The sequence below is a fragment of the Zea mays genome, chromosome 7 (genome assembly GCF_902167145.1).
Source record: "Zea mays cultivar B73 chromosome 7, Zm-B73-REFERENCE-NAM-5.0, whole genome shotgun sequence".
Lineage (NCBI taxonomy): Eukaryota > Viridiplantae > Streptophyta > Magnoliopsida > Poales > Poaceae > Zea > Zea mays.
This window is the reverse complement of record NC_050102.1, coordinates 87,393,125-87,404,652: the sequence shown is the minus strand read 5'-3', so window position 1 is coordinate 87,404,652 and position 11,528 is coordinate 87,393,125. Positions and strand designations below refer to the sequence as shown.

The following is an 11,528-nucleotide window of genomic DNA, read 5'->3' as shown; positions in this document are numbered from 1 at the left end:
CCTATCCTCCGGCTCGCTGACGTCATCACCCAGATCGATGGCCCGCCAGAGGCACCGAGCCTGCAACTTGATCTTCATGAGAAGCGCCCAGTCGTTGTAGTTTGTCTTGGTCAGCATGGGGTATGTCGTGGGTCCGGCTGATGAGATCCGCTCCACGATCCTCTCAACCACTCGCTCGCCGTCGCCACCGTTCCTGCGCCGATGCGGTGGCGATCTCCATTGTCGACGATGAGGCGGAGTCAGGGAACGCTCTCTCGTTGGAGCTGACATGACGTATCGAACTTAGCTCTGATACCAAGTGTTAGAAATGAAAACCAAACAAACTCACAAGCACTGGATGGACTCAAGAGAATTTGTGCCGCTAATTCTTGCGACGTTTTCTAATGCACTTTATAACAAAAGCAAAGGAGTACAAGTAGAGTCCGAGCGTCTCCACGATGTACAGTATTGACGTGTCCATCCCACGTCCGCATACCGCGAGTACGTCCGCGTCCTCAGGCATGCGTGCGACTCGCTGCCACTAACCCACTATTGCATGGCGTCCACAGAAGCTCATGCGACCACAATCGCTGCCACTAACCCACTAACTAGCTAATGCATGCAACTAATCGTGTTGACTACGTATCTAATGTGATAAGGCTTATTTTTTCAACAACCTCTTCTAGATATAATCGTTGGAGGACCATTTCTAATAACAACTTCTTAAATTTATATTTAGAAATCTATCTAGAGAACGAACTACTGCAGATGCTCCCGGTCTCCTGCTGTGTTCTCCTTCCAAACTCTATGCCGTGAGATCGGTGTGTGGACAAATTCTTGCCATAAAATAGCTTGGTGGGCTGTGGACAAATTCAGTGCCCCGCCATCCACCAATTCATGATGATGTTTTTAAGGCAACGACGTGTACGTAGCATTATGTCGACCACAGGAGCTGAAGCCTGTGTTGGCGGGCTGCGGGCCACTTGCTTGCATATGCCTCATCGAAGTTAACTTGCATGCTCAGCTCATTCCCTTCCTTAGCTCTCCTGCTTCCGCCATTGCTAGCTTTGGCCGACCATGTCACCTCATCATCGGCATTTTACGTCCCAGTTTTCTTCTTCTTATTATGCCCCCGTGCGACCCCAAAGAAGGAGAGAACTGAAGCTGCTTCCACTGCCTGATTATTCCCCAACCAGTTGTTACCATTCAGGTCATCTCCGACTAGTCTCACCTGCAGTGCCCTACGAGCGAGCACTGTCAGCACTTGTTGGTCGCCATTCCTATCCCACCAGCAGCCATGGCGGCCGTGACGACAACGCCATCGTCGAAACCAAGGAAAGTAGGAGAAGACCAAGGAAGGGGAAGAAAACAGCGCCCAACCAAGGCGTGCGTGCACCATCGTCGTCGGAGTTGTCGACTAGGACGGCGCAGAGCGGCGACCCCCTTGGGCGAAAGGAGCTGGGGCAACACGTGGTGCACTGGCTGAAGCAGGGCATGCGCCAGATGGCCTCTGAATTCGCTTCCTCAGACCAGCCAGAGACACAAGGTAACAAGGCATTCCTGTGGTCTGATGGTGGGCACGCGGCCCACGCGGGGTTTGTAGCGCAGGCACAGGCACACCTTTCTGCCACTCCCATGCCCAAGGGACAGGACGCTCTGTGCCGCACGGCCTCCGCTCACTACCCCACGCTGTTCGACAACTTCCAGAGAGAGCTCCGCGATGTCCTGCTGCGGCGGTAACAAGAGGGCCTTCTTGTTGATGATGACTGGCGCTCTACACGCTCGTGGGCGCTTCTGAAAGAGATGGCTAGATCGGCGGAGCATCGGACGGCCGCACGCCGGTCTACTGCTCCTGTTCTGCACACCACGCTTGGCGTCAGCTTGGAGAAGACGAGGCTGATGCAGGCTAGAATCGATGGCTTTGTTCAGCAAATGACCGGCCTTCTTCGGCTAGAACGAGATGCGGAGCTGGAACTGGCCCAGGATCATGAGGTGAGTGCCGCCGGTACAGTGATGGATGGAATGCCGAAAAAGCCAGTGGTAGCTCATGGTCAGGCCCAAGAGGATGGTGACACCATTTGCAATTTGAGAGTCATCAGCAGCTCAACCGGTATGCTTTTTTTCTTTCTTTTTACTTGGTTTCATTAATTAACCTTTGGTCAGTGACTCATGTTTCCACTGGTGCAGGATTAACTGGTCAACATCTAGTCTTATTCAGAGCCGAGGGAAGCCACAGACTTCCTGCAACCAGACTCTCCCCTGGAGACACGGTTTGCGTGAGAGCATGCGACAGCCAGGGCGAGGTTGCCGCTTCAACTCCTTGCTTGCAAGCCTCCGTCCATAATCTCGGTGAGGATGGACGCAGCATTACGGTTGCATTCAGATCACGCCGCGGCGGTGAACCTGCCTTCTCCAGGTTCCCAGGGAAATTTGCGCGTATTGATCGCATACAGGCTCTAGCAGATGCAGTTACATACGAGGTAATGCGATCTGTTAGAACACTCGTGTTCCTTTCTTTCTTGGCTCCTTTGGATTGCCGGATTTTCCTCCTATTTTCTGTGTTTTTTCTGTGAAAATAAACTGATTCCTGTAAAATTCCTATATGATTTCTCTGAAATTACTGCATTCCAAAGGAGCGTGCTAAGAGTTTGCTCTGTTATTTGGCTGTCTCTGCAGCGCAACTGCGAAGCACTGATGGCTCTTCAGAAGAGAGGGTTACAGAAAAGAAACGCATCCATCGGGGTAGTGGCCACTCTGTTCGGAGACAAGGAAGACGCGACGAAGCCGGAGAGAAACAGTCTGACGGATCGTCGTGGACCAGAAGCACCTGACGGCGGTTCGCTGGAGACGCACAGCCACAGCTTCGACACCTCCCAGTCGAGGGCTCTCGCACTGGCCCTGGACAAGGAGAGGCCAGTCCTGGTGATCCAGGGGCCTCCTGGAACAGGCAAGACCCGTCTGCTCAGCTACCTCGTCGCGCGCGTGGTGCGCCGGGGTGAACGCGTGCTCGTGACGGCTCCAAGCAACGCGGCGGTCGACAACATGGCGGAGAGCTTGTCAGCGAGTGGGCTGAAGAACATTGTGCGAGTCGGGAACCCTTCCAGGATATCTCCGTCTGTGGCTCCCATGTCCCTGGGGCAGATCGTGGCCACGAGGCTCGAGAAGCTCACCCGAGAGTTCGAGACGAGGAGATCTGCCCTGAGAAAGGACTTGAAGCGTCGCGTACAGGACGGCGGCGACGGTTCTTCAGTTCGTCAGCAACTGAAAAGGCTCGGTAAGGACTACAGGAAGGAGAAGAAGGAAGCAGTCAGGGAGGTTCTGGCAAACGCCGAGGTGGTGCTGTCGACTAACACTGGCGCGGCTGACCCACTTGTGAGGGGGACTGGAGGTTGCTTTGACCTGGTGATTATAGACGAAGCTGGACAGGCGATTGAGCCATCATGTTGGATCCCTATGTTGCAGGGGAAGCGTTGCATTCTTGCCGGTGACCACCGGCAGCTTGCACCCGTAGTGCTTTCAAGAGAGGCCATGGAAGGTGGGCTGGGCATGTCTCTGTTAGAAAGGGCTTCGTCGCTGCACGACGGACTGCTCGCTACGACGTTGACGACACAGTACCGGATGCACGAGTCTATAGCTAGCTGGGCGTCGAAGGAGATGTATGACGGATTGCTTCGGTCATTCCCGTCCGTTGCTTCTCGACTCCTCGTCAATTATCCATCTGTCAAGGTACGTAGCTAGTACCAATGTTCTAACCATATATTTCTATAAGTAAGGCACCGTTTGGTCTATTAGTCCTAGGACGAAAATTTAGTTCAGTGACTAAATTTTAGTATCTACCCTGTTTAGTTGTAGAGACTAAACATATTCTAAATACATTAAATACAACACATAAAGACTAAAATGTCCATTTTTTGTTTGACATCAGTTTTCTAGCCAGGATAATTGGAGTAAATATTGTCCTTTAGTCCCTTTTAGCATCCATGTGAGGGACTAAGGGGGTGTTTGGTTTTTAGGGACTAATGTTTAGTCTCTAGATTTTATTCCATTTTAGTTCCAAATTGCCAAATATAGAAACTAAAACTTTATTTTAGTTTCTATATTTAGCAATTTATACACTAAATATAAAATAAAATGAAGGGACTAAACATTAGTCCCTAGAAACCAAACACCCCCTAAAGACTAAAGCCAATTAGTCCCTACTTTAGTCCTTCCGTTTGACAAAATAGAGACTAAACGAGACTAAAAACAAGGACTAAAGATTAGTCCCTCTAACCAAACGATGCCTAAGGATGGAAGAATTTACCAAAAAAGTGTAGCTTTGTCACTCTCAATCGATAAAAAAATAGGAAACATGTATATCCCCGTCAAGGCTACACTTAGATTTTGTATCGATCTTAATTTAAGAAACTGTGCAGCCATGTTTTGTGTGTTCCTTTTGAATGGTAGTGTCATTACAAACAAATATGTCTACCATCCATATGACCTTAAAAAAAGTCCATATCTCTTCCACGTAAACATATAGGTGATGTTTGGTTCATAAAATGTAACGTAAATGATAATGATAATGGTTTACACTCGAGTATCGGTGGTAACAAGTTTGAATAAACCGGTATCAAATTTTAGTGTGATATCTTATTACGGTTGGACTAAAACAAACATGATTTAACGCTATCACTTATCCATTACGTTACAAATATGTGAACCAAACGGCACCATAGTTGTAGAATGAGATGTTATTTCACCCGTCCTGCATGGTAAATTATGGTAAATTATAGAGCCACAGTTCCATTTATATAGGGATTTAGTGTAGTTGATTATTCGGTTAAAAGTTGTCGGTCTCATTCTAAAGGCTGTCTTTGGCAGCTATCTACATGATCCACTATATCATTCTCTGTTTTAAAATTCATTCTGTAATACAGTCTACAACGTAAAACAGTGTTAGCAAAAAGTATATCTTTGTCACTCCCAAATCTCAACCGATAAAACATAAGAGAAGACCTGATGCTCATAAGAGAAGCAAACTATCTCATGCTATGATATAACTTAGGAAGAGGTTAGTTTTAGATAAGGGAACAAATTTCTAGCCTCTATCTTCTGCAAATATTACATAGTTGACACTTATAATATAAACCAAAGTCAATTATAATATAAACCAAAGTCATAAGACTTGCATAAGCATAAGGGAAAACGAAGTTTAGCTCAACTACTGAGCGCAGCAAACTAAAAAAGTAACCACTAATACGATTCCTAAAGGTCCATCCAAACTTTGCAACGACAGCCAGAATTGAAGTCTCCCAACACTATCAAAATTCGTTTCATTGCCGAGTGTTCGACGCTTTGCCGATTGCTTTCTATCAGGCACTCGGCAAAGTCACACTCTCGGTAACGATCAGGTTTACCGAGAGTATGACACTCTGCATAGACAGACTTTGCCGAGTGTCAAACACTCGGCGAACCGTAATGCTCGGCAAAAGGCCGTCAGCAGCCGTCTACAGCTGACGGCCGTTATCTTTTGCCGAGCGCCAAACGTTGGCACTCGACAAATAATGCTTCGCCGAGTGTCTTATTTTGACACTCGGCAAAATATATTTTTATTCTTTTCTTTTTTCCAACCAAATTTTTTGTGGTTTGTTCCTACACTATGTATACCTACATGTTCGATTTTGGCACAATTATAAAAGTGTTTGTTATAGCTATTTGATTTAGTTTGTTCAATTAAATTTCTTCATATGATTCAAATTTGAATTGCAAGTCACTCGAAAAATGGAAAACGGTGAATGCAAAAATGATATTCATGTTATTTAGCACAAGTTACGGTCTATTTTAGAAACAGAATGAAATTTTCGTGGACCATACCCACAAAACATGACCTTGAACTTGCCATCCAGTTGTTTAAAAATGGTATAAAACACAAACAAATTCAGAAAATCATGAAACTTGTCTGCAGGTCATGATATCATACGTAGAGGGAGCCTTTGCCGAGTGCCACCTAATACGCTCGGCGAAGGACCTAGTAAAGGGCCCCACGGGGAGCTTCTTAGCCGAGTGTCAGTACAGTGGACACTCGGCAAAGAGTGAGCCTTTGCCGAGTGTCACACTGTGGGCACTCGACATAGGCTCTGTCGTCGTGATGGCGACTTTTCTTTACCAAGTATCGGCTGACACTCGGCAAAGTCCCGTAAAAAAGTACTCGACAAAGAAGTCGTTGCCATGTACAGTTCGTCGAGCTTTCTGTGCCGAGTGTCACACTCGGTAAAGCCTTCACCGAGTGTTTTTCAGGCTTTGCCAAGTGTTTTAGACACTCGGCAGAGCAGCTGATTCCGGTAGTGCAACTTCTATAGCCTTCTTGAAGAATGGGTGCTCCACCTCTCTATGTAGCATGAGCCACTGTCAAATCTAAAATATCTCCACTTATCTTGTAAAGATTGTGTTACTCATGGTAATTAAGTCTATATTGACCAATACCATGCATTATAACACTTTTTAATAAAAATATGGTTAGGCATGGCCTGTGGTTGCAACCCTATTCACATTTAGATGAATGAGAAAGCATCATTAGACTTAGGTAAGTTTGCTGAGGCTTAGTTTAATTCTAGGGTCTGCCACCACCTATATGTGTTCCTTTAATCTCCTAGCTCATTTGAAGCTGCTATTTTACTCTAGTTGTCTATCCTATATTGAGAGGGTTTGTGCAGTGTAGAAGCTAGAGACAAGCCTGGATTGTGTCTTGTGAGTGTGATATGTGTTTATTTTATAGTATTGGCTTCACTTTCATCCAAAGGTTGTTGAATACTTATTATTCTTGGTGTCCAACAACACCTACATAATGCGGTGGAGGACCAGGTGACCTTTCCCTATAAAGTTTCTTATTGGGAGGCTCCTACTAATGTCCATAGTCTAAAACCGATCATTTAGAAGTGGAGAATGTGTATTCTCTAGTATATACTTTAGACTTCTTGACTTAAGGTAGAAAACTATGTCACTATGATGATTCTTTGATGCTCCAACATGGATTATTAGGTTGTTGTGGCAACAACCTAATATAATGGGAGAGAAATATGGTTATATCTTTTGCCTCTTCTATGTTTTAGCATTACTTTCATGTCTTAGCCTTGTGATTTGCTTCTTGTTGTGTGACTACTATATTAACTTGCTAGAGTGTACTTAGGTATACGATTTGCTTTCTACACCTAAGGTTCTACTCTTAGTGTGATCATGAGCTTCATTCTAGTTGCATATCTGAAAGGTTGAATTAATAGCCATTATCTAAAAATCTTGATACATTTTCTTAGCATGTTCCCTTAGTTTTCACATTATCGGTTCTTGTTAAGAACATGTTTACCATTATGGTAATAATGACACTTTAGTGTATTTTTTGCCTTATGTGTCTTTATGCAAGTGGGTGAAATTAAATAGTTTATGCACACATTGTTTTAATGTCCAATTCACTCGCCTCTTGGGCCATCGGTTTTTTTCACCCATCAAACATGTTGAGACTCCAAGGTGACAACACTAGAGAGCAAAAACTTTGAAGATACTGTTGTTGTATGTCCAAGAATCTAAACCGACCTATGCTATGAGTGCTTCTTGGGATCTTGGCTGACCACTAATAAGAGGTAAGGTGTTTGCTTAGGACATCCTTTCCACCCAAAACAACAAGGAAGAAGAAAGGCCATAGCCATATGGCATCATTGAGTAGAGAATTACACAATCGGTACAATGCTACCAATAGGGCTGCAATCTTCCCTGCATTCTATCGAACATGTACACCTTCATGTTGCCCACAGTTGTATAACTTTGCTACTGATGTGTTGATCGTGCTATCATCACATGTAGAAATGTTTCCAACCTTCCTATGTGCAACAATAGGTGCCACCAACATGTCTCAAGTATACGTATCCAAGATAAAATGATGAGAAAGGGAGCATATAGAATTGACCACTCATGGCATGGATCTACCCTTCCTCATGAACGTAGTACCACCACCATAAGGGTAACTTGCAGTATCACTAGATCATCATTCGCTGGCAGCACCAATGGGTAGCTACTATCGAGCTAGGAAATGATGGATCTAGCTACTCATGACATGGATTTGAAATCCCAGTTTGCATATTGTGAACCGACATGAAGCTCCAAGCCACTATTGTTGACTACATGTCATGAAGCTCTATGCCACCAATGTTGTCAACAACATGTTGAACAACCATAATGGAAGAGGGGGAAGATATAGAAGAAAGGAAGGAGACTTTCAACCTAAGAAATAAAATATATTTCACACAACAAGAAGTGAATTAATAAATCTTGGTTTCGTAACTATATTGAATTATAAACTAGATGGCCAAATCTATGGATCCTTTCAAATTGTTGCTTAGAGTTCAACAAGAAATTTTATTAGTTGTACTTCTTGTTCTGTTAAAGTGTAAATGCAAATGTATGTTTTCTAGATAGCATTGTATCTTTTTTATATTAGCCCCTTCAATGCTTGAGTGAAATTCTCATTATAAGTGGTAATAAGTTACTTCTTATTCATTTTAGGTCACTTGGATGACTCAGTGTGCGTTACTTTTACTTGATACCCGGAGGGCGTATGGAAGCCTAAATATTGATTGTGAGGAGAGTTTAGACCCAGCCGGTACTGGTTCATTTTACAACAATGGTGAGGCAGATATAGTTGCACATCATGTCCTCAATCTTGTACAATGTGGTATGTTCCTACTTTCTTTTATCTCGCTACTATGATCGTATATATTCATCTTGAGCGCGCTATGCAACAATACCAAAACCACTACACACCACAAGTATCTCTAACCATCATGGTAACAAAAGTACATCTATGCAACATATGCATATTACCTATACTAAAAACTCCCAATCACTTTGCAGTACAAATTTCATCCTAAACCAAATCTTCATCACATGATAATATATAGATCTGATTATCTTTGCATAACATTGTAGGCAAGCATGGATTGTCTATCATGTAGTAGTTTTTCCTATTGGTTCTATGAATAATGTTATTGTTGAAGCTAGCTAGTGACGCATTGAACTAATTTATGAAGGAGTCCCTCCAACTTCAATTGTTGTTCAGTCCCCTTACATCGCGCAAGTGCAACTGTTACAAGATAGACTACAAGAATATCCGATGGCTTTTGATGTTGAGGTTTCAACAATAGATAGCTTCCAGGGTCGGGAAGCAGATGCAGTCGTCATATCCATGGTTAGCCTTTTTTTCCTATACTAGTGCCTTTCTGTTAATGGATCACCTACTAAAAGGTTTCCATCCCTCATTTGTGTTAGGTTCGATCAAACTCCATGGGAGAAGTCGGATTCCTTGCCGATAGAAGACGCATGAATGTAGCTATTACAAGGGCAAAGTCACATGTCGCAGTGGTTTGTGACACTTCTACTATTTGTAACAATGCTTTCCTGGCTAGGCTCCTCCTCCATATCCGGCAACATGGTCAGGTTCAGCATGTGGATCCCAGTTCCTTGGATGGGGGCTTTCACCTGCAAGCCTTACCCTCTTTAGGCTAGCGATCTTGCCATGAAATGTGACATGCAGTAAATGTCGAGTTCCATAATATGGTTGAAAATTATTCCTTCTATGCCATGAAACCTACAACAATACATTCTGTACCATCAAAAGTTGTGTGCTTTCTTCATGGCTATCCATTTTTTTCAAGGTGTCATTTAGATGGATGTTGTCCATAACAGGAATCCTAAAGATTCCTGTCGGCTAAAATAATTCTCGTTGGTCTTTGACCAGGCCGACGGGAATAAGGTAATCTCCGTCGGCCGTCAAATAGCCGACGGGAATTAATTTAATTCCCGTCGGCTAACGTACTAGCCCACCGAAATTAATTTAATTCTCGTCGGCTATCTTATGGCCGATGGGGATTAGCTTAACTCCCGTCGACTTTGGACTCTGGACGATGGGGATTACCTAACTCCCGTCGGCTAGTATTCCTAGCCGACGGGAATTACGTTTTTAAGAGCCACGACCTATTCCCCACACGGGCTCATTTTCAAACATCGTCTTCTTCAACGTTGTTGTCGCCGTCGCCCATCGCCGCCGCCCCACTGTTGTCCTGCCCCACCGCCGCCGCCGCCCCATAGCCATTTCCCGCCCCACCGCCGCCAACGCCCTACACCACCCACCGCCGTCGCCCTCCGTCGGTCTGCCCCAACGTCGGTCCGCCCACCGCCGGTCCACCTGTCGCCGGCGCCCACCGCCGCTGGGACTGTCCATCACCGTGGCCGCCACGCCCCTCACCACCGCGTCGGCCCCCGCAAGCTCCTCGAACGGACATCGTGTGTGCCGCCATCCGGCCCGCGCAAGCTCCTCCACGGGACAACGTCGTTTGAGTCATCGATGTATAATCCTAGACCTATGCAATGCAAATGAAAGTGTGATTAATTAGAGATGCTAAATATGTATATTGAGGCGTTTATTTTCGTCGGTTTTTTGTGGCCGACGGGAGTTAACATTTATGCGATTAGAGTTAGCTTACGTTTGTTAATTGATAATGTTATTAGTCTTCATATGACTTTATACATTGTAGTTGCTATTTTTAATTTTATGTTGCAAATATTAATTGTTGTGAATATTGTAAATTGATGAATGTCATGTATGTAAGTATTGATTATACTACCTCATTGTTGCAACTATATATATACCATACATGGTATGTGTGACATGTAGAAACATGAATGTCTCACACATACTCTTACTCGTACACAGCTACAATAATGGGTGATATATGTCATTGGATGTATGAAGGTTTCAAGAAGGGTGGGTGTCACACAAGTGAATGGTTTGCCAAGACTCAAATGTTTCTGGACCATACAACTGCTTTGTCACAAATAGATAATATTAGGTGTCCATGCAATAAATGTAGAAATATGACGAGCCACACCAAGAGGCAGGTCACACTATGGTGTTTGGTCGTATTTGTTTCTTAACTCGTGCACACTATATTTTTCGTGAACTAAACACTTTAACTTATCTCGTTGTTGCTATTTGAAATGTTTATGTAATTCTCGTTGATGATGTGAAGTATTTGTGAACTATGTCAATGTATGTGTTTGTAATGTGACCAATATTGATCTATGTTCTGTCTGATGATATATATGTTATGTGTGTTGTTGTGTGCAATATTGTGGAGAAATAAGGACCTCATTTGGTGTTGTTTTGCAGCAGGAAAGGTTAATTTAATTCCCGTCAGTTTATGCGTAGCCGATGGGAATCAGTTAATTCTCGTCGGCTTATATTTAGCCGACGGGAATTAGTTATTCCCGTCAGCTCCCTACGGGAATTGACTTAACCCCAACGATTCATTCACGTCGGCTCAGAGTCGATGGGAATTACCTGGATTCCTGTAGTGGTCACTCTATTATTAGGACATAAGAGGGACTTAGGACGTGCTGTGCATAGAGGTGACAACATGCTCTAAATTTTACACTAAAAATTAAGGATCAGATTAGGATTGCACTTTATTTCTATTCATTTTTGAACTAAAATTAATTTAGGGTCTTAACCAATTGTGAAG

At 44.1% G+C, this 11,528-nt stretch overlaps 1 protein-coding gene across 1 annotated transcript; it reads left to right on the top strand.

Annotated features, from left to right (window-relative positions):
* The first annotated feature begins 920 nt into the window (after positions 1-920).
* Positions 921-11,055, top strand: LOC103632538 (DNA-binding protein SMUBP-2). Its single transcript, XM_008654308.3, has 6 exons — positions 921-2,089; positions 2,167-2,459; positions 2,656-3,705; positions 8,515-8,683; positions 9,039-9,196; positions 9,277-11,055. The coding sequence occupies exons 1-6, from the start codon at positions 1,783-1,785 to the stop codon at positions 9,511-9,513; spliced, it is 2,214 nt and encodes a 737-aa protein (XP_008652530.2). The 5' UTR covers positions 921-1,782; the 3' UTR covers positions 9,514-11,055.
* Positions 11,056-11,528: the final 473 nt, after the last annotated feature.

What these genes read in the sequence shown, in the direction of transcription:
- LOC103632538 (XM_008654308.3), top strand. Translation starts at nt 1,783, where the DNA reads ATGGCTAGATCGGCGGAGCATCGGACGGCCGCACGCCGGTCTACTGCT. An exon ending in AGTCATCAGCAGCTCAACCG is followed by an intron (nt 2,090 to 2,166) that starts GTATGCTTTTTT and finishes CCACTGGTGCAG; the next exon opens with GATTAACTGGTCAACATCTA. An exon ending in CAGATGCAGTTACATACGAG is followed by an intron (nt 2,460 to 2,655) that starts GTAATGCGATCT and finishes CTGTCTCTGCAG; the next exon opens with CGCAACTGCGAAGCACTGAT.